The 22,230-nt window shown below is 34.5% G+C and overlaps 4 protein-coding genes and 3 long non-coding RNA genes across 8 annotated transcripts; 3 read left to right on the top strand and 4 right to left on the bottom strand.

Annotated features, from left to right (window-relative positions):
- The first annotated feature begins 265 nt into the window (after positions 1-265).
- Positions 266-5,141, top strand: LOC124438977 (ankyrin repeat and EF-hand domain-containing protein 1-like). Its single transcript, XM_046989171.1, is given in 22 exon segments — positions 266-567; positions 645-839; positions 934-982; positions 984-1,041; positions 1,149-1,253; positions 1,340-1,464; positions 1,552-1,634; positions 1,637-1,699; positions 1,779-1,791; positions 1,793-1,934; positions 2,018-2,150; positions 2,259-2,371; positions 2,445-2,468; positions 2,562-2,606; positions 2,681-2,776; positions 3,447-3,534; positions 3,616-3,793; positions 3,871-4,068; positions 4,173-4,327; positions 4,399-4,490; positions 4,569-4,712; positions 4,783-5,141. Coding segments are annotated over 22 exon segments (2,361 nt in total). The 5' UTR covers positions 266-437; the 3' UTR covers positions 4,915-5,141.
- LOC124438985 lies at positions 1,259-3,850 on the bottom strand. Its single transcript, XR_006946232.1, has 3 exons — positions 3,604-3,850; positions 2,207-2,264; positions 1,259-1,711 (listed from the first exon to the last, which is right to left on the bottom strand). It is a non-coding gene; the product is annotated as an uncharacterized LOC124438985 (long non-coding RNA).
- Positions 4,038-10,626, bottom strand: LOC124438984. Of its 2 annotated transcripts, XR_006946230.1 has the most exons (4): positions 10,468-10,626; positions 10,354-10,405; positions 4,564-4,788; positions 4,038-4,185 (listed from the first exon to the last, which is right to left on the bottom strand). It is a non-coding gene; the product is annotated as an uncharacterized LOC124438984 (long non-coding RNA). The 2 variants fall into 2 exon arrangements; XR_006946231.1 differs by having other exon boundaries at positions 4,038-4,788; positions 10,483-10,626.
- LOC124438976 (histone-lysine N-methyltransferase, H3 lysine-79 specific-like) lies at positions 5,365-8,834 on the bottom strand. The gene has a single exon (XM_046989170.1). It carries the CDS (start codon positions 8,724-8,726, stop codon positions 5,589-5,591), a length of 3,138 nt encoding a protein of 1,045 aa, XP_046845126.1. The 5' UTR covers positions 8,727-8,834; the 3' UTR covers positions 5,365-5,588.
- On the top strand, positions 9,283-14,784 carry LOC124438980 (CAP-Gly domain-containing linker protein 4-like). The gene is given in 18 exon segments (XM_046989173.1): positions 9,283-9,463; positions 9,853-9,903; positions 10,217-10,281; positions 10,616-10,703; positions 10,845-10,929; positions 10,997-11,052; positions 11,183-11,297; positions 11,362-11,450; positions 11,550-11,619; positions 11,786-11,895; positions 11,978-12,049; positions 12,757-12,859; positions 12,862-12,891; positions 12,960-13,171; positions 13,254-13,336; positions 13,403-13,525; positions 13,598-13,795; positions 14,381-14,784. Coding segments are annotated over 18 exon segments (1,662 nt in total). The 5' UTR covers positions 9,283-9,451; the 3' UTR covers positions 14,481-14,784.
- On the bottom strand, positions 14,560-22,218 carry LOC124438983 (rab GTPase-activating protein 1-like). The gene is made up of 22 exons (XM_046989178.1): positions 21,981-22,218; positions 20,787-21,740; positions 20,442-20,492; positions 20,187-20,365; positions 20,047-20,113; positions 19,868-19,970; positions 19,632-19,792; positions 19,434-19,530; positions 18,681-18,853; positions 18,495-18,593; positions 18,224-18,337; positions 18,070-18,144; positions 17,875-18,000; positions 17,648-17,791; positions 17,478-17,519; positions 17,250-17,378; positions 17,074-17,157; positions 16,882-16,992; positions 16,361-16,465; positions 16,207-16,290; positions 15,679-15,750; positions 14,560-15,178 (listed from the first exon to the last, which is right to left on the bottom strand). Exons 2-22 carry the CDS (start codon positions 21,651-21,653, stop codon positions 14,897-14,899), a joined length of 3,165 nt encoding a protein of 1,054 aa, XP_046845134.1. The 5' UTR covers positions 21,654-21,740; positions 21,981-22,218; the 3' UTR covers positions 14,560-14,896.
- LOC124438986 lies at positions 18,571-18,967 on the top strand. The gene is made up of 2 exons (XR_006946233.1): positions 18,571-18,654; positions 18,752-18,967. It is a non-coding gene; the product is annotated as an uncharacterized LOC124438986 (long non-coding RNA).
- Positions 22,219-22,230: the final 12 nt, after the last annotated feature.

A 22,230-nucleotide genomic window follows, 5' to 3' on the forward strand; every position in this document is an offset into this window, starting at 1 on the left:
TTGTTGCAATGCTGCAATTGCCTTATTGCCATAGTAACATGATTCAGGGACCTACCCAGTGGAACTACATAAAGAATTACCATTAAAAAATACATTACGGCATTACCAATGTACATTACAGACCCACACAAATCCATTTGGGGGACACCACTATTCCTGTTATCTACTATCATTAACCATTATCCAAATTATCCTTCTATTTTTATTGATTGTTAACTGTAATGAAATTGACCAATCAGCTACAGCTTATTATAAATAGCATACATCCATGACAACTAATGGTTAAACAATGAGCAAACTATGTGGAAAAATAATGGTTTATCGTCTTTTCTGATATTTTTTTTTTGAAATTTGTATTCCAAGTATGTGATACAAACTGAAAACGCACAAGAAATAGGTTACTTCAAAATAAAGAATTTCGAAATCAATGTTGAAATATGCCAATATGTCAGACACGTTTGGAACAACTTCAAGTCTTGAAACTTTTTCAATCCGTTCGAGAGGAAAATAAAACACAAATTGAAAAGCTAGCTACAAATGGTGTCCCTGACTTGATCAATTACTCAGGTTAGTAGAATATTTGAAAAATCTTACACAAGTTAACGAACGTAATAAAAATGGACTTATGGTGAATGGTCTCATAGAACCTGAAAATGGTGATACTGCATTGCACATTGCTGCTTGCAAAAATAACAAAGACATGATCATGTTCCTATTTGATATGGGAGCTAACCCAAATGTCCTTAATAAACAACATGAAACACCTGCTATGAAGGCAGCAGAATATGGTCATATTCAATCTTTGGAAGTGTTGGCTCAAGCTGGCTCAGATATGACAGGTTCCATTTAATATACATAGTTCATGCTCATTTATGCATTCCGATTGCGTGTCTGGGACAAATTTCTGACTTTTCTGAAATTATTTCTTTTTAGTTTATAATATCGACGGTAAAGGAATTCTATTTTACTGCCTGACATCAACTACGCCACTTAACTGCCTTAAAAATGGCATTAGAACATGGTGCTGAAGTGAATAATGTGGTGAGATTTGCATATGGATAATTGCATCAACTGTTTTGTTTGAAAATCATATTTTGTCCCCCTTGATAGCATTCATTCATTCATTATTGCCATCTTACATCTTTTAGACAAATGATGGAGTGCCTCTCTTAGTGAAAGCTGCAGAAGATGGTCTTGAGGAATTTGTTGTGGACTTGTTAGAAGCTGGTGCTGATCCAAATAGCAAACATCTGGTGTGTACATTATTCAAAACATTAATTCACATTATTTTTCTACATATACTTGTTATTATTTGATAATATTGCATTGTTTGTTCCAGAAAACGTCATTTTCAGCATTGCACGCTGCCGCACTATCAGGAAGTGTAGAATGTTCAAGGTCAATTCTTGAAGCAGGTGCAAATGTGGATGTCTTAGATGAAAAAAACATCCATGCCTCCCATCTGTAAGTTTTAATATAATTTTCTGTTTTATAAAATCTTGGCAATTCATTTTATGTTCTTAGTTTTCAAGTTGTGTTACATACATGTAGTGCAACAGAGCAAGGTCACCTTGATGTTATCAGATTACTTGCATCATATGGAGCTGATCTTGGTAAAATCAACAGACAGGGAAATACCCTCTTCATATTGCTGCTATGAAAGGATATGGCCAGATTTGTAAATTTCTTGCACAGAGAGGTGATTCATTGCCTAGAAATATTTAATTTTCATATTACTACATAGGAGTCAATAATTATAGTTTATACTTTCAAAATAGGTTGCTCCTCTTTGTAAAAACAAGGAAGGAAAGCTTGCAAGAATAATTGCTAAAGAGAACGAGCATAAGGAAGCAATGAAAGAATGCAAGAAAGCAGAAAAAGCTGAGGCAAAAGGGAGAGGCAGTAAGCCTGGGACTGAGCCATATGCTATCAGAGTAAATATCAATCTTTAAAAGAAACAGCTGACTGGATAATTTATGTTGTGTTAATCATTTTTCTTATTGCATAATTATCATAGCTTTATGATTGGATGATGGAGCAACAAGAGAAGATACTAGATTTGTTTTATAAGTTTGATGTTGAAAATGAAGGTGGTAGTCGTTCAGGAAAACTGAGCAAAGATAATTTGATGACATGTTTACTAACATTAGGTATTTTTTTTCATAAAATCATTTTCACATTGATAATATGTAATTTCATTAAATACCTTGTTTGGATTTATTAAGATCCATTTTAATAATCATGTTTGTTTCTTTGAGGTGCACCTATTGACAATGAATTATTGAAAAAGATAATTGATATTCATGATCCCAATAGAACAGACTCTATTGACTGTTCTATCTTTCTAACGGGTAAAAAATTTGTAAACAAGGTAGGAACTCTTCCCGATTCCATTTATATTGACTTCAATTGACTGGAGTACTTTTTTTCTTATGTACCTACAGTTGTATCAAGTTGGAGCAGTGAAGGTAGACTTTCATTTTTACATAGTTACTAGAGCCGTATTTGTGTTATTTTCTACACTGCATAAACAATCAACTTGTCTTATGTTTGTTTTGTAGAAAAAGAAAAAGAAAGGAGGTGGAAAAAGGGGGAAAAGAAAAAAAGTATATACTTGTGAATTTGAAACATTTGAAGGAAATTATATGTTTACAGTAGTGTATTTATTTTCATTATTAAGGGCAAGACCAAAGTTCCTTTGCCTATATGCACAGCTCCAGAAGGTCCAAGAAACAAAAATGGTGGTCCACCATCTCAATATATAGAGCAATGCACAGTAAGACATTAGTATTTACTATCAACATGTGATTGTATCTTTAACAGAGGGGGCAATACTATCAACTGGTAATGGTACTATTAATTTGTGATGGTACCATTGACTAGTGATGGTTTCATGAATAATACTATTAACTAGTGATGGTACTATTTACTAGTGATGGTAATATTAACTAGTGATGGTAATATTAACTGGTAATAGTACTATTAACTAGTGATGGTACTATTTACTAGTGATGGTAATATTTACTAGTGATGGTACTATTAACTAGTGATGGTAATATTAACTGGTAATAGTACTATTAACTAGTGATGGTAATATTAACTAGTTATGGTAATATTAACTGGTAATAGTACTATTAACTAGTGATGGTAATATTAACTAGTGATGGTAATATTAACTGGTAATAGTACTATTAACTAGTGATGGTACTATTAACTAGTGATGGTAAAATTAACTGGTAATAGTACTATTAACTAGTGATGGTAATATTAACAAGTGATGGTACTATTTACTAGTGATGGTAGTATTAACAAGTGATTATAGTATTAACTAGTGATAGTTCCATGAATAATATTATTAACCAGTGATGGTAATATTAACTAGTGACTGTAGTATTAACTTTGTGATGGTAATATCAATTGGTGATGGTGGTATTTGCTTGTTGTAGCTTTTTACTGATGAGACAAGATTTAATCGAGATCACCCTCCTGACCACCCTATACATGATGACTCTGCTTGGTATCTTAATTCACCAGGTAGATAGAAAGTTGCTATCATTTGTATGGTCTATAACAACAAACAATGTCAAGAATGAAAGTGCTTACCTCTTGATACAGACCCAATCTATGTAAGTCTTGGGGATGCTGTGAAGTTTGGTGATTTAGAATCGATCAAATTTGCGATCAACAACTATGGCACTCCTGTCGATCAAAGAGACAAGTATTACAAGACCCCACTGATGACTGCTTGTCAATATGGCAAAATCAAAGTAACCCAAGCTCTACTAAACATGGGGTGAATATGAATCTACGTTATTTTTTATTACTATGCGAGTTCACGTACATTAAAATCTTTTTTGATTTTTTCTTCAGCGCTGATTTAAAATCAAAAGATAATTTCTTTTGGACACCCCTTCATCACGCATGTCACTGTGGTCAGCTTGACGTTGTTCAACTACTCGTCGATTCCGGTGCAGACATTGATGCTCAGGCAATCAATGGAGGAACACCGCTTATGAGATCAATTGAAAGTTCAAAACTAGATGTTGTATGCTATTTAATTTCAAAAGGGTGAGAGTTCATGTTTTATACGTCGTTATGTCCACTTCAAATTAAAATCACTGTTTATTTCCTCAAAAATTGCATGTTTTAAAAGTGTATTTTATTTTCTTTAGCGCCAAAGTTCAGCTGGAAAACAAGAAAGGTGACACGGCATTAGATATAGCGAAGGCGTACGCTGATCCAAGAGTCATTGAAGTTGTTCAAAAACGTTGGGATGAGATTCCACCTCCAGTTGACAAGAACAAAAAAGGGAAAAAAGGGAAAAAAGGTTTGTTTATGTAAATCATGGTTTTATCTTAACATGTGCTTGTGTTTTTTCCTTCTTCTTTCATGTTTTAGGTGGTGGTAGCTCGGCTAAGAAGAAAACAGTGAAGTCTGCCAGTAATAAAAAGAGTAAAACTGACACTTCTTGTTCATCACAAGATAAGGAAGTACGTTTTCGCTAACAAAATATAAAAATCTTTTCGATTTTTTCTATTTATCATTAAAAACGAGATTTCATACCTTAGGAAAGTAAAGTGGAAAAAGATCTTCCTCCCTTACTTCCCAAGTCCTCCGTACTGCGAGCGGCATCTGCTTTGGGTATTGATGGAGAACAAGTCAGATCTATAGCATTTATACCACATAAAGCCTGGATACCTCAGACAACAACGGTTTGTTTGCAACGCTTTTCTTTCAATGAATGACAAGTCAATGATTGCCATGATGATGCATTTCCTTCAGGAGGATCTGTTGCGTGAACGTGAAACGCGAAGATTACGATACGGTTATGAAATAGATTTTCCAGAGTATAAACCACCATTTCAGAAAAACATCGACATTCGCGTAAAAGAATTAGAGAAACAAGATAGCTGACCGTTGTTCAACTTCTTTCAGACCGTTGATGTGTAGAATGGCACGTTCTATCATTACAGTCAAACGAACAGACCTGTGGAAGAAAGAGGCTGTTCAAGCAGACGTTATTCACGTCCTTTGCTTTTCATTGGTTATACTTGTTGTTTAGGAAAAGCCGCGTTAGACTTTATTGACTTTTGTTGATATTTAAATATTATATTGAGTATTAAACTTATTTTATACTTTTCGGTGTGTAACAATGTTCTTTTGCAGTTTTGCAGTAATTGAAATCGTGAGAACGATTATCACATTTTTTACAGTGAATTGAAATAATTTACGTCTAAGAGATAAAAGTTAACATCCATCTAACATCAATGTCCGTCAATAAAAAACGACGACAGTATAAATATTTTGGTGCTGAATATAGCAGTAATCGTGATAGGAGGAAAGGTAAAAATTACAAATACGATATTATATAACATACCTGTTTTTAATGTATAAATGAAATATCAAAAAGCACTACTCATTTACACACATAATTTAATTGGATAATTTAGCATTGAGAAGTATGTTCGAACATTAAAACACTAGTGCTCTCCAGCCTGATAAGAATATTTTATATACAAGCATATTAGTGGTCAATTCTTAAATATGTAGGAAATTATTATTTACACGAGAATGGCGACGAAGAAGTTCTATCTAGGATAACTTTTATCACCATATTGTGTGGTTACATAAACACCGTTAACACCTTTCGTTGGATCATTTGGTTTCAAAACTTTACTTGGATACCTAGGGAGCAAATCATTGTTGTTCAAATACAATGATTCATTTCTTAAAATGACGTTCTTCATTGAAGACGGTTCGCTACCGTATATGATTGTATTAGGACGTGTTGAATTGATAAATCCTTGAACTGATTCAACTCTTTCGCCGTCAAGCAAGCAATCTTTTGCAACAAGTTTTTGATCATTTTTATTTTGATAGTCACTGCCAAGCGAGGTTAGAGGACGAGAGTTAAATAAAATAGTTGTAGTACTTCCTTCCGACTTATTCCATGAGTGGGAAGTTGTTATTACAGGTTCGCGTACGCAGTTGTTAACGATTGTTGATTGAAGTCGCTGAGAATTTAATATAGAACTGATGCCCTTACCATGATTAATAAAAGTACCTTTAAATGTCGAACATTCTGGAAGAATATTAGAGTCTTTTGGTAGAATTCGTATTGAATTCAAAGACTTTTGAAAATGTGCATTAACATCGCTTATGACACCATTAAGTTTAACAGATTTTTCTTGGAGTGAATTGGACACGGTTTCAGCTCTACTTTTCAAATCTTCGCGTGGATTATCAGATTTTGAAACAACGTTCTTTATCTTGTTGCATGGCAATGAACCACTAAATCTGCTGTCAAGTTTATCCTCTGATGAGCGTTTGGCTTCTTCAGAAATGTTATTTTGTTGCTTGTTAAGTTGAGATCGTTCTACAATCCCAGCAAGATGCGCGATGCTGAAATTAGATTTTGCTTTCGACTCCAATATATTTGTGTCTGAATCTTCATGACCAAAGATATGCATCTTTTCGTTACTCTCTACAGAATTCTTGAAATCCTCTACACCTGAAGGTGATGATGACTTGGCGATGGTACAAATCGACGGAAGTATTTGATCTCCAGGCTTTGTCTTCAAGGCGTCGTTAGTGTCAGTAAAGGTTTTTGTAAGTAATTGGTCAGGACCTAGATTAAATTCACTGCTACTCAAAGTAAAACAAGGATTAGGCATCGCAGGTTCCATCAATTGTAGGTTTAAAGAACATTTACTACTTTTTGACTTTCCAGGACCGTTTCTACCTTTATTTTTTGAAACCGCATAGATCCCCACATCAATATCCATTTCTTCATCATCATTATCATATTTATCCTTATTTATCCTTCGTTTACGAGGTGGACCAGTCACTTGTGTGTCACATTCCTTAATTTTTTCAAGAAGTTCTTGTTTTCGCTTTGACTGCAAAATGACTTCGTTTAACAATCCTTTACGAAAATTATCTGGTACATGTAACTCACTCAAAAGGACATGTTTTTCTGTCTTTCTAGCATCAAAATTTGAAGTTCTACTTGTGGATTCAAGCATTGATACTTCTTTATCCATGTTTACACATTTCTCTATTAGAGTGAGTTGCTGTTCAACTAACTCGTGCAAAGTTATGAACGCTTCTTCTGGTTTCATAGCATCCAAACCAATTTCCTCCATACGTTTCTCCAACAACATCTTACCATTTTCTTGTAAACTATAAATATGACACTCCAGTTCTTTAACCTGATTTGTTAAAAGTCTTTTCCGTCTACGAACTGCTTCAATATCTTGTAGCAAAGATTCATTATACTGTGGTGTTTGCATGTGCTGCCAAAATGCAATATACTGTTGTTTCATTGTTTCCATAAACTCATTAAGACCATGAGGTATAGGTGTAATATATCCATTGCTTGACTTCACTAAGGCTGACTTTGTTGCTTTATCAAGGGCAGAGACAGCAAGATAGTTTAAATTTTGCTTATTGTTTTTCTTTATATGTCTACGATATTTTCGCTTCACATTAGAGGCTGCATCTTTCTTTTGATCTTTGCGCTTCTTTTTCTTTTTCTTCTTCACATAATCAACATTCAACGTGTCTGTCTTGTTCACCACAACTGGCTCAATCTTGTGTTGTTCTATCAAAGCAATGAGATTGTTCCACTGACGTGCAGTTGTTCCCTGTGATAGCTCATCCAGTTCATCCAACTTGCCAACCCATTCATCTTCAATGCCAATAGATCCATCAAGACTACAGGTTTCTTCCTTATCCTTCTTCCTTTTCAACTCAGAATAATACTCCTCCAACAATGTGCTATCCACCATCTGGAGATAGTATGACACAGGGTTACCAGTCCATGACACTGAACCTGGCATTGTTGCTAACTCTGTAATCCTTAGTATAGCACCAATATCAGATAAACTACGATTTGTCCTTCGAAAATTCAAAGGACAATATGGTTTAGAAGATATAATCTGTGTCCCATCCTTCAGGCGTGAAAACCTTTGCTTTAGTTGATGATCAACATTTGGACCAAAAGCAAAATTATTTACAAAAATTATAGATGCCCTGGAAATCTCTGATTCATTGTTATCTGACAGAAAATCCCCTTTCTCTAGTCGAAATGGGCTGTATGTTTTTCCATGCCAACTCATCCATTGTCTGAACAATCTATCCATTTCTAGAGAATATTTTGCAGGAGTAGATGCCTTTTCAATACCAACACACTCTTTAACATGAGTAGATGCAGCAACCTGCAGCACAACTTGACCAACACCACTTCCTAAGTCCAGAAAAATTTCCTCCGACTGAAAAGGTATAGCTTTTACCATTTGTGCTACTAAATCAAAAGAGGTCTCTCCATAAACTTCGGGTGAAAAGGGTTCGTACAAATTTAATTTTTCTGGATCTTTTATACTATGATTATAAACTTTCGATAGTACATGTCGCAGTAAATCTTGCGAAGGACGCTGATTTAAACATTTTGGTGGAGATCTTCCTTTCCAAAGTTTAACTACACTATCGACGGCCCGATTATAACGCTCACACATTGTTGACATGCTATGAAAACACTTTGGGTCGTATTCGTTCAAAACTCGATTTTCAATGGCAATTTGCAGCTCCGGAAAATCAACTCCAACCCATCGTATCGTTTCAATAATTTCTTGTGTATCGTCACGTCCATTCGAATGATGTAAAGGCCAATCGTACGTAATTGCTTCTGCCCCAGCAGGACTATGAAGCCTCAGCACTTGGGCCATTGCCTCTTAAGTTTATCGAAATAAAAACATCTTTTAAAAATGGATATTTTTATTTGAGAGCAATGTCGTGTTTCGCGGCTACATTCCTACCATAGAATATACACGCTATGTGCTTCCTTTTGACAAAAGCATTTTCATATTTATTCCTTGCTTCGCCTCACTGGTTTACAAAATATTTTTTCATTTCAAATTTTTAACTCTACTGCAATGAATTTGAATACGACGATATGCTTTTATAGATTTTTTGTATGAACTTCACGGAAAACAAGCGTAATTATTCACCTGAATAAAGAGATAAACGTTACTTGCGCTTTCTTTGTAAATAATCACAAAAATTTCCTTTGAAAAATTTCGAAACATTCCAAATTAAACATTCGTGACTAACTGTAATGAGCAGGATTTTATGTAAGTGAATTATAATAAAGCTGCACTATCTACTTCTATTAAAAAAATGCCAAAACCGATTAAATGAAGAGCAAAAATTAGGTCATTAACTGGGAATTCCGATTTTATTTATTAAATATTAATAATTATGTCCAGCGTCCTTAGAGATCACTGTGTGAGATAATTAGTTCTCAGACCTCTGTAAACAACGCAGATCATTTAAAGTTGTCATGAAAGAACTAATGAACTATTAATGAATTTCTTTTCGTCAAACAAAAAACACTGTTTTGTTGTAACTTATTTACCTAAAATTACTTTGTAGAACACTAAAACTTACAAGAATGCCGGAAAAGGTTTGTAAACATTCATACGCATCGTGAAATGACTCAAATACATCATTGTTCCTATAATGTATTTATGTAGCGGGTAATTTGAAATTATTTCTTTACAAGATAACTTCTTGTGAACTTATACATGAAACTAGGTCATGAACTTAAATCATGAAATTGAAGTATATTTTAGTTGTCATAATGATAAAATGCTATGAAACACCATCACTTTTGCTAAATATTTTGTATAATAAATGTATGTGTCATAGGTGCATCATGTCTTGAATTTATGGCAAAATGCTTGATATAAAATTTCATGTCTGCCTTCTTTTGTCATATCACGAGACTTGTGTATGCTGAATTTGTACACAACCTGTTTTTACCAATATACCTGCACTTAATGTTTGTTATAGAGAAGGACATCAGTTGTTCATCCGATCACTGATTTTCCTACTTGTGATAAGGTGTTGTATTTTTATCATGTTATTTTCTTAAAGAAATAAATATGTATTTAGATCTCAGTTGCTATGATAGAACATTGTCATTCCGGTTGCTTACTTTTGGTTTGCTAAACAACAGGTTAATAATTATATAGTAAATAGATATTCATAAGGAAGATAGGGGCTGTATTTAATTCAGGAATCGACATTTAAATGATTTAATTATCCAATGAGAATCAGATTTAGTTTTTGTATTTACTTGATTAAGGAAGCAAAATGCTACTGGTTAGGACACCCTTTTATCTTCCCTCCATTCAATGAAGAGCTTTTCTTTCAGTGCCCGAAAAATGAACCAACATTTTTTGATCCAGATTGTGAAGGTTGTATGGAGATTTTATCAAAGTATGTACAATGCTGACAACATTTTTTACAACAACTTTTCATTTCTACACTTAAAAGACATTTTATACTAACCTTCGTTGTGCATCTCCTTGAAGTGTTCTCGCAGAAAATAATTCTTCACTTCCTAAACAGTACACAACTTTGAAATGGAGGAATTTATGTGTGATAACTCTTTAAAAAATTTACCAGTAAAATATTTACCCAGTGCTCATAAGAATGGTAAACGATGTCACTATTTTCTTTATGATTACATTACTCCCACGTGGGAAATCTAAAACTACCGTTGTAGAACCGTAATTTATGATTCCCATTGAGCTTTTACCACGAATTTCAGGGAGGACACATCCATATCCGAAATATTCGCTATCGTGAGACAATGGGTACCGCAAGTGCAAAAAAATTTGGAAAAATTTGTTCACGAGGTTGGATGAATACATATTTCTGTGATCTTAGATACGTTAATCACGCTTTAAATACTCCATTTTCTAAAGAATAAGCGATAGAGAGATAAGATGGGGAGATTAAATAACCCAAGATGATGACGTAATGTATTTACCATTCAGATAACACGACGTGGTGGAGGTATCAATGACCGCGATGGTTTAACTGACATGACGTTACTTCATTATGCTTGTAAATCTGGATCTGGTGAGATAAATTACTTTAGCAAACCTGTGTATGCTTAATGTACTTTAGAAACGTTTTTTTCTTACAGTGGGTATTGGTGATGTTGATAATGCAACTGCTTTGGTTACTGAACTCATTTCTCAGGTAACTGGAACGCTATTAATGACATCCACGACATTGCCAATTGTTTCATCTATTCATCGATACAACACATTTTTTTTAAAGTTTTCTTCTAGTATCGGAGTTACGTTATAAAATAATGGATTTACTATAGGGAGCAGATCCTTCTATAAGATGTCGATGGACGGACATGCTTCCCATACATTATGCCGCTTTCTTTAACTGTGCGCCCGTGATCAGAGTACTGTTAAAAGCCAGCGGTGGTAGAGGTGGGAATATTAAAAATTTATATATTTGTATGAATGTGATGGTGGATCGTTTTTGCCTTCTCAGATATTGACGCCACTAGTTCTGGGTTTGATAATGGAACAATACTTCATATAGCCGCGAGCAATCTGTGTTTGGACTCTGCCAAGTGTTTGGTAAGTCGCTAGGTTTTCATTTAATTCGATTTTGAAATCATCTTGGAGTAATGTAAAGATTTCATGTCAGTCATGATGTACTGTTAACTCTTCAAATAGCTGCAACATGGCGCCAATGCATTTGTCAAAGATGATCAGAATAGAACAGCATTAAATACAATCCCAGAAGGTAAACTCATCTGTTGTGTTATGTATGTTGCTTACCTCACCAACCTATCAGATTGAGTGTGATAACACATTTACGTATAATGAGACCTCTGTACAACTGCACAAGGCGCATGCGCTTCATAACCATCTGATGAGTGTAGTAACAAGGTATTGAAATCACCTTTTAGCAAATACTTTTGAGCGTTCTTCGCCATCGTTAGTTATTGCCAACAAACTAAGAAGATTACTAAATGAGGCCGAGACAAGTGGTAGTGAATCAGGGATGGAGTCAGCTACAGTAAGTTTCTTAAAACAACATTTCTTAGTTCTCACATCGCGTGATTTTAACTGCGTTTTATATATTTCTCAATCGTTGCCAGGATTCATCTGTAAATATGTCGGATATAATTGGATTGAAAATTGGTGATCACGTTATAGTTGGTGGCACTAAGGTTTGTTAACACAATTCTTGTGAGGAAATCACAAGTCACAGTTTTTGTTAAAAGTTCACACATCACAGGTTTTCATCAAAGTTCAGACGTCACAGGTTTTCATCAAGGTTCATACGTCACAGGTTTTCATCAAGGTTCAGACGTCAAAGGTTTTCATGAAGGTTTATACGTCGCAGGTTTTCATCAGGGTTCATACGTCAAAGGTTTTCATCAAGGTTCATACGTCAAAGGTTTTCATCAAAGTTCAGACGTCAAAGGTTTTCATCAAGGTTCAGACGTCAAAGGTTTTCATCAAAGTTCAGACGTCAAAGGTTTTCATCAAGGTTCAGACGTCAAAGGTTTTCATCAAGGTTCAGATACGTCCCAGGTTTTCATCAGGGTTCATACGTCAACGGTTTTCATCAAGGTTCATACGTCAAAGGTTTTCATCAAAGTTCAGACGTCAAAGGTTTTCATCAAGGTTCAGACGTCAAAGGTTTTCATCAAAGTTCAGACGTCAAAGGTTTTCATCAGGATTCATACGTCACAGGTTTTCATCAAGGTTCATACGTCGAAGGTTTTCATTAAAGTTCAGACGTCAAAGGTTTTCATCAGGGTTCAGACGTCACAATTTTTTCAAGGTTCACACATCACAGGTTTTTCAAGGTTCAGACGTCAAAGGTTTTCATCAAGGTTCATACGTCACAGGTTTTAGTTTTTTATTTTAGATGGGTATATTACGATACTGTGGCAGTACAGATTTCGCTAAAGGTCAGTGGGCTGGAGTTGAACTCAACGATCCAGTTGGAAAGAACGATGGATCAGTAGGCGGGAAAACTACTTTCACTGTAAACCAAAACACGGTATAAAGTAGAATATTTATGTTTGTCATTCGTATGGTTAATTCAACATGATAAATGTTGTCTTTTAGGATTATTTTGTCCTGTTTCTAAAATCTCCATACCGAAACCACATAATCATGCGATAAAAACACGACCTAACTCTGTTAAACTTAACACGAGCCTCACACGTATCGTACCTTCCAAACGTTCGACAAGTGGTTCGTTACCAGGCTCTCGTTCTTCTTCCCGGTCACCTTCACCTCAACCTACACAGAAAACAGAGGAAAACACGAACATCAAGGTGTTCACATAATGGTGTAGAAATTCATTTTTCACGGTTTTTATGTTTCTCCATAAAATATTTCTTTATGGTTTATAATTAGGTCGGGGATAGACTTGTTATGTTGAATGATAACAGGAGAAGAGGTATCACTAGATATGTTGGTGAAACACAGTTTTCATCCGGGTAAGTTGTGGTAGGAATGACCGTTGTAACTAGACAATTTATAATAAATAATGTTTGTATCTTTAGTCTTTGGATAGGAGTAGAGTTGGACACAAGTATGGGCAAAAACGATGGTTCAGTAAACGGCATTCGATATTTTTGTTGTAAACCCAATCATGGCATCTTTGCTCATCCCTCCAAATTCGTGATGTATGTTGTAAAGATGTTGTTCATGATAAGTAAATGTCTGAAATGAATTTCTTACCATATTTTTCATAATAGCGAGAAAGATGTGCAAGAACGACCGTCATTAGCAAAATCAAAGGACATTAGTATCTCAGATGATGCAATCAACCAACCTCAACAGACTGTTAACGACGATAGTGGGATAAACAGAGATAAAACGAAAAGTAGATTAAGTTTATTGAATAGACGTCTATCCAACTCGGTTCCTGATCTCACTCAGAAGCGCCATAAACAGTACGTATATTATTGTCCTTTAATGCGATTGACAATTGTCTTTACCCAAACCACAAAATTACTAAGTTCCAAATATTGTCAACTACATACATTGCTGCAACGTCACATACGTTGAAATTCCTTTGAAACAAAGTCGCACGGCTCTTTACATATGTAAAGACAATATGTGAAAGGGAAATGGCTGTAAAATCTTACCTCCATCGTATGTAAAGACAATATGTGAAAGGGAAATGGCTGTAAAATCTAACCTCCATCTTATGTAAACACAATATGTGAAAGGGAAATGGTTGTAAAATCTTACCTCCATCGTATGTAAACACAATATGTGAAAGGGAAATGGTTGTAAAATCTTACCTCCATCGTATGTAAACACAATATGTGAAAGGGAAATGGTTGTAAAATCTTACCTCCATCGTATGTAAACACAATATGTAAAAGGGAAATGGTTGTAAAATCTTACCTCCATCGTATGTAAACACAATATGTGAAAGGGAAATGGTTGTAAAATCTTACCTCCATCGTATGTAAACACAATATGTAAAAGGGAAATGGTTGTAAAGTCTTACCTCCATCGTATTTTTACAGATTACATTCCCGTCGGGAAAGTGGTATACCTAGATTCAAACGTACGGCTACCAAGAAGAACAATTCAGACAGTGAAAACGTCAGTAAAAATTCATCATAGCGAGAAGAGTTTTCGTGAACAGTTTTTACTCTCGACAATATGTCTCTTCATGATAGATTTCTTAAGTGACATCTTCAACTCTTTATGAAATCATTTTATTGAGTATAAGACATCAAAAATCTTGTTTCCAAAACCATGTTATAATATTGAATGATATTAGGGCTTTGAAATCGAGACTTTCGATAGAAGAAGATTGATTTCAGTAAAGATTTTTACATGTAATGATCAAAGCTAAACGAGAGTGCGACCTGTATATTTCACCCTAAATCATGTCATTAGATTAAATAACTTAATGTATACTTTACTGTACAGTTTGTGTTTTTCTTAGATGAACCATTGGATAATAAATACCACCAATATACACAATTATCATCCCATGTTCATAGTTGTTCTTCAATCTCTCCTCAACCACAAGATTATTTTCTTGAAGGTGTGCCTACCTTAGACCTTCTAAACCACGGCTTGCTTTCTTCAGCTGCTACCGCTGACATGAAGTTCGACAGACGATGTTCAAGATCTTGCACGTTACATTCAGCTTCGACCAATGATAATTTAGTCTGCGCTAACTCTAGTTCCAGTTCTTTCATGCGCTGGTCAGCGTCCACTATCTTTACACTTGACTTAAACTTCTTACCTGACAATGTATCGTCGTTGTCCGTGAATATTTCTGAACAGTTCGTACACGAACTGATTCTTTTCTAAAATTAAGGATGTTATACCATGAAAGTAAACAGTTTATTGTAGTTTTCTACGTTTAAAATTATTACGTAGTTTTCTACGTTTAAAATTATTACGTAGTTTTCTACGTTTAAAATTATTACGTAGTTTTCTACGTTTAAAATTATTACGTAGTTTTCTACGTTTAAAATTATTACGTAGTTTTACGTTTAAAATTATTACGTAGTTTTCTACGTTTAAAATTATTACGTAGTTTTACGTTTAAAATTATTACGTAGTTTTCGTTTAAAATTATTACGTAGTTTTCTACGTTTAAAATTATTACGTAGTTTTCTACGTTTAAAATTATTACGTAGTTTTCTACGTTTAAAATCATTACGTAGTTTTCTACGTTTAAAATTATTACGTAGTTTTCTACGTTTAAAATTATTACGTAGTTTTCTACGTTTAAAATTATTACGTAGTTTTCTACGTTTAAAATTATACTTAGGTACATATAACTACGTAATTAATAATTTACCAAGATTTCACGCAGTTCTTGCTCTAAATTTGACTTCAGTTCTTCGCTGCGCTCGTCCAGATTTGAGCATATCTACAATGGAAACACATGTAAAGAATTATTTACAACCATTTATTTGACAAGTCTATATCATAGACATCATTAAAGACGATTAAAACGAAGAATAACATCCTAAATACGTAAACATGAACAAGTAAATACGGCTAGACTAAAAAAATTCATGACGGGCGAGATTTGTGTTAAGAAATAAAAAGATGTTCACTTTGTTTGCACAGGGTTATGCAAACCGAGGAGACCTCTGGGAGAACTCGAGAGCAGATCAGTGCAAGTTCAAGTCCGAAAGGTCGAGGGTTGCACCTGCTCGAGAGTTCTTACAAACATCATCGAGGTTTGCATAAGCCATTGCAAACACCAAAAACATCTTTTATTCCTTTTATAAAAGAACATCAATGCGAAACAGACAAATGTAAAACAAACGTATTTATTCTTCCTCTAAAATATGTTGATGATTGATTGGGAACAATTTACCTTCTTGTACTCCTCAATAACAGACTCATATCGTAATTTTGTAGCCACGCTTTCATCGTCATTCTTACGCAATAAATCCTTCACCTACATTTATAAAAATAACGAGCATTTACACAAATTACATAAGCAAAATGCAAAACATTTCATTGCTTACACGAATGTTCTCTGCACGAAGTTTCTCGTTTTCGTCTTCAAGTTCTGGAATTTTCTTTTGCAAAATTTCCATTTCTCGAAGATAATCGTCCGCACGTTCTTCAGCCTTTAAATCCATGAGAAAACCATGTTGTGGTCACATGACAACATTGCATAGTTGATGTAGTGGTCACATGACAACATTGCATAGTTGATGTAGTGGTCACATGACAACATTGCATAGTTGATGTAGTGGTCACATGACAACATTGCATAGTTGATGTAGTGGTCACATGACAACATTGCATAGTTGATGTAGTGGTCACATGACAACATTGCATAGTTGATGTAGTGGTCACATGACAACATTGCATCGTTGATGTAGTGGTCACATGACAACATTGCATAGTTGATGTGGTGGTCACATGACAACAATGGATAGTTGATGTAGTGGTCACATGACAACATTGCATAGTTGAATTCTTTATCGCAAAGGAATAGTACCAGCAAACTGACGATAAGAACGATAAAATTTTGAATTACCTTATCCAACTTTTCTCGAAGCGAAATCTTATTTGAAACAAGCTCATGTGCAAGAGAATCGTTTTCATGTTCAAGTCTGATATTCGCAAGCATCAGCTGTTTATTCTCACGCTAAAAGAATTTAGACAAAAGAAAGCTGAATGATAACTTTTGTTAAAATAGGTACATGTTTATAACTACACGAGAAAAAACCTTCAGTCTCTCCACTGGGTTCTCATTTTCTCTTTCTTTCTTCAATTCATACAATTCTTCGTACCTTTTCAACTTTTTACAACACTCTGTAAGAATAATTCAATACACCAAAAGGTAAAACATACGACGCATGCGCAAGAGGTGAGAAGGTAGTTAAAAGTTTGAGGAGCGCTTACTTTGTAGGAAAGAGTCACATTTATAAAGATACTTTGTTCATCCTCGCTGATAAATCTCTTGGGAAGTGACACGCGAAAGTACTTCAACATTCCTTCAAAACTGAGCTGTAGCAAGTCTTTCTTGGCAACCTTGAAGTTGAAAAGGAAGATTTTGTAAATTACTTAGGACATTATTGTCACGGAAAAATTTAGGAATAAATAAGAAAGTTCAATAAACTTCTTCAATACCTTCAATAGAGCCGTCGCAATTTGATAAATGCACTGTTGACCCTGATGATAAACAAACAAGTTAGTCATGCTATACACATGCTATACACATGCTATACACATGCTATACACATGCTATACACATGCTATACACATGCTATACACAGCCATGGCAAAGTTTTACAACTAACCTCACTCAGATATAAGTCGATAACACGGTAAACCAAGGAAAGAGGAAATTTAGCAGTAAACAGTGTTAAAAACCATTGTGAACCGAACATATGAGGTTCTATTTTATTCTCAACAAAATGACTGTAAAGATCAGGTAAAAATTCCTACAACATATCAAAGAAGGTGGATCGTGTTAATCACGTGATTGATGACGTATTGGAAAACAATGAAACAAGGGTTGGCAAACCTCGACAATTTTTTTCAAAACAAAGAATCTCTCGTTAAGTTTTTCAAAACCATTAAGAAATAATTCTCGATGACCGTAATTGTACATAATCTTGACAAAAACACCAAACGCTTGCTCCTCCGGAAGCTAATGTCAGACATACGTAGCAAGTGAGTGTTGACGGTAAAAGATTTTTAGACATGTCAAAATACTTACATGAAGTAAAAGTACAGCAGCAAGATATGACATTCCTTGACAATAACCGACTTCTTCATCATATACAGAATATGCCTAAAATCATAAAAGTTTTGTATCTTCTTCTTATAAGCTGTAAATACGTAACCAAAATAAACTATGTTTTTTTGCATACCCGACAAATTTTCTCAAGGTTTTCTTGACCTTCACCTTCACTTGATCGAAAATACTCGTGCCCAGGAAACGTGCGATGAATATCCCACTTTATAACTTGTTCAGTCGGCGATTCCTGTGATCACATGATCAATTACATCACAACACTTGTTCAATTACATCCCAACACATGTTCAATTACATCACACATGATCAATTGCATCACAACACGTGTTCAATTACGTCACAACACATGATCAACTACGTCAGAAAGCCTTCAAATAAATACAAACCCTTCGTATAAGATCTTTATAAATCTCAATAAGATCATTTGTGTCATCCAGACACACTAAATTCTGCCAAACTTTGGCTCTCAGTGGCTCAGGAACACCCTGACATTAAATACAATGTAAACATACTAAAAACTGTATGTAAATGACGAGGTTACAACAAGTGAGCATCAGATCGTTATGAATTACCTGTTTTCGTATAAGTTTTTCTAAGTGTTTCGGACGATTTTTAACATCTCTCCATTTTGTCATTATTTCAGACCAACTATCTAATTGTTCAGATGAACATTCACGAAGAACTTCACCAGATCCTGACATTAATGGTTCATCAGTAGCATCGTCATCATCGTCTACGTCACCATCTTTATGAACGTAAATGAATCGTCATTAAACACACGATCTTATTAAACAAAGAATAAAACAGGAGGGATTTAGGGAAGAGGTGCAAAGGGCTGCAATATTCCAAACTGAATACTAAAACAAAAAAACAATTAAGGAAAAATAAATTTGATTTTTTATAGGTGAGCATACTTCCAAAAACCTCCCAATTATAAAATTCTTACCAAATTTAATGAAAATGTTAGACATGCGAGGTCAACAAGTAGCCACTAAAATTTAATCCAAACTAGAGCACACCTTACACACACACAATAAACCAGAGGTCAACAAGTAGCCACTAAAATTTAATCTAAACTAGAGCACACCCCCAACACACACACACACAGACAATAAACTATTGTCATTGTGTGTTAGACATGTGAGGTCAACAAGTAGCCACTAAAATTTAATCTAAACTAGAGCACACCTTCCCCCCCCCAACACACACACACAGACAATAAACCATTGTGGAATAATCCCTGGAATAAACAATAATTTTGTTCAATCTGTAATAATAAAATGTGAAAAAACATAAAATTTCATAATAATTTAACATAATTTTACCTGGATGAGATGTTAATATTTCTTTGATCTCGTGTTGCGTTGAGCATTTAAGACTCAAAACTTCATAAGATTTCTCACTTTCCCTATCACCTTTTGCCTGTAGACAAATGTAGCAATCCCTTTACTAGTATGTGCAAAAATAAAACTTGGTATTTGTGAATGTAAAACTTTGAAAAGTGTGTGCATCATAAAACAAACCATTTTAAGTTCAAGAGTATACTGTTCTTTAATCTTTGGACGACTTGGATTCCAGAACCTTTCATTGGATGGAAAGACTTTAATACCAAGCTCTTTAAGAAAGCGGACAGGTTCACTGATGCCTGATACCACAAAATCAACAGCTACAGTCATTTGTACAACTATAAAAATCAAACAAAACAATGTTTCATCATCTAGAGGAGATATATCCTAACAATAACTTTTACAATTCGTACTTTTCTTTGTCTCGGTGTTCAACACTAAAGTATCCTCTCTTTCTGGGTCCCAGATTCCCGAGACAAGATATGTACGGCCATTGTCGGTGCTTTCCATGGAAACCTATACAAAAATATAAATAGATCCATACTTTTCACAGAAATTGAGAGACAAAACACCAAAAATTCTCTATTCTAACTTTTTCCAGTAAGTTCATATCAGACTGAGTTACGTTTCGACCAGGACAAATTAAAACACCAAAACACCTACCAAATATAAAGAAATCATAAACTTAAATTAATGAAACAATCATTACAATCTAAAAAAAAAAATTCTAACCTTTCCATTATTAGTAATCGATTAGACAACTGGTTGAGCTGAATGTGAACTTGTTTGTGAACACCACGACGGAGCTTAAAACAAGTTTTATCTCGAGGTACAGATAAATACGATCCTTTACCATCATCTTCCAGAATGTCAAAGACAAGATCAAATTTATAGACCAATCCAGATGGTAGCTATGAAAAAGAAATTACAACAAAATTAAAACAATGAATATTATAAGAAGACAATTTTTTCAGTTCAACTTTTTACCTTTTTCTTGTTGTTAAAAGATTGTGCAAATCTTGCTAGAATATTTGGTGGCTATAACGGAGATATAGTAAATGGTTTGAACCCGGGAGTATTGTCGCATGTTTGTAAATGTAGATTGTCCAGGTTGGTATAGTCCTGAGAAGGACTGTTTTTGTTGTTGTTGACTGACGTTTCGACAACCTTAGCTGTAGTCATCTTCAGAGTCAGCAACAACAAAAACAGTCCTTCTCAGGACTATACCAACCTGGATGATCTACATTTACAAACATATAATGGAAATGATAATAAATTAGTATTGAGTCACGAAATCCCTATAAAACCTTTGGCAAACACTTATGTACTTACATTTGCATTTCCAAGACAACGAAAGACATGACAATGAAATACATCTGAACTACCATGACAGATATTGAAAGCAAAGCAGTCTTTCTCTGTACCATTTTCATCACCGCGACCACAGAACAAAATTTTTTGCATATGATATGTTGCAATGACTGTTTGGTTTTTTGGATCAAAAAATTTGACAACTCCATCAAATAATGCACTGACAGACAAAACAATGTCCATTGCAACAGTACTTTGCTGCTTGAGTATAGCCATGGTACGCTTAAGTTCAATGTCACTAACTGGAGCATTCACTGAAGTTGAACCAAGATAGCTGATCTCATGAAATAATGTTGCATTTTTCTCATCAATAAAGCTGCATGAATCTGTTGAAATTTCCTCATCTTGTGCAGGTGTTTCTTTAATCTCATCTGATTTACTTTCAATTATTTCTGCTGAACTTTCAGGTGCAACTTCTTTGTCCTCATTGTGAGAATTTTCGTTGTTTACCAACTTAATTCCATCATGAAATTGCTTTTCTTCGACAACAACACTTCTAGATTGAATATCCCGTTGAACCATTTTCTCATTTTTGCTTCCAAACAATGAGCAGTTGTCCTCAAAAGAACTCTCTCCACTTTCTTTCCCAGCTTCATGTAATAATTTTTTCATATCTGAATGTGCCATTGTCATTTCAACACCAGGGGATTGAGGCAGTGAATCAACCTCTGTGTAGCTACTTAGACTACTGCCATCAGATTTAGGTAATTGAACTCCCTCAATATCATCAAAATCACCTGGATTTAACACTTCAAACACAGGATCTTTTGAAATATTTTCTTCACTATAACTGTTATCATTTTGTTTTGCATTTGATGAAATATCCATTGATGGTGACACCCAGCTTGTACGCTATCTTTAATTTCTGTATTGACGTTCTTACGTATAAAGTCTTGACTTCAATTGTTCAAAAATCTATTCAAAAAACAACATTAATGTTTAAATTTTTTGTGACGAACTGAATTCAATATATTTGGTTCAAACCTAAAGCAGTTTTTAACGCACATAAAGCTACATAAATATAGATGAAAAGCTTAACTTGTATTGATGTTTTCCTAACATTTTTAAAAATTTATGCGAGCAAGTTTTCTATTGTTTATAGTGTAAAAAGAAAGGAATACGGGCACATTGAAATGTCCGTCAAAAAATACTTACTGCATTGAAAGCACTTCTTTAATTAATGACATGTTCAGGGCCTATCAAATACTCTTACTTTTCTTTATAATTTACCAATTTCTTATTCAAAGCAACAAATAAGGAAATATTGATAATAAAAACAGAAATCTTAATATCACTTCACCGACCGAAGAACCACAGCATGTCAACAACAATGACATGAAATATGAGCCAAAGTATCTAGTAACCAGCGGTAAATACCAATTTTTTTATGATCCAATGCTTTATG

The sequence above is a fragment of the Xenia sp. Carnegie-2017 genome, unplaced genomic scaffold, assembly GCF_021976095.1.
Source record: "Xenia sp. Carnegie-2017 unplaced genomic scaffold, XeniaSp_v1 HiC_scaffold_19, whole genome shotgun sequence".
NCBI lineage: Eukaryota > Metazoa > Cnidaria > Anthozoa > Malacalcyonacea > Xeniidae > Xenia > Xenia sp. Carnegie-2017.

Excerpts from the sequence above, each read along its gene's own strand:
- LOC124438976 (XM_046989170.1), bottom strand. The coding sequence starts at position 8,726 with ATGGCCCAAGTGCTGAGGCTTCATAGTCCTGCTGGGGCAGAAGCAATT.
- LOC124438983 (XM_046989178.1), bottom strand. The coding sequence starts at position 21,653 with ATGGATATTTCATCAAATGCAAAACAAAATGATAACAGTTATAGTGAA. Across the intron at positions 17,792-17,874 it reads TTTTGAAAAAAATTGTCGAG|GAATTTTTACCTGATCTTTA; the intron begins GTTTGCCAACCC and ends GATATGTTGTAG. Across the intron at positions 17,520-17,647 it reads TCGACTTATATCTGAGTGAG|GGTCAACAGTGCATTTATCA; the intron begins GTTAGTTGTAAA and ends GTTTATCATCAG.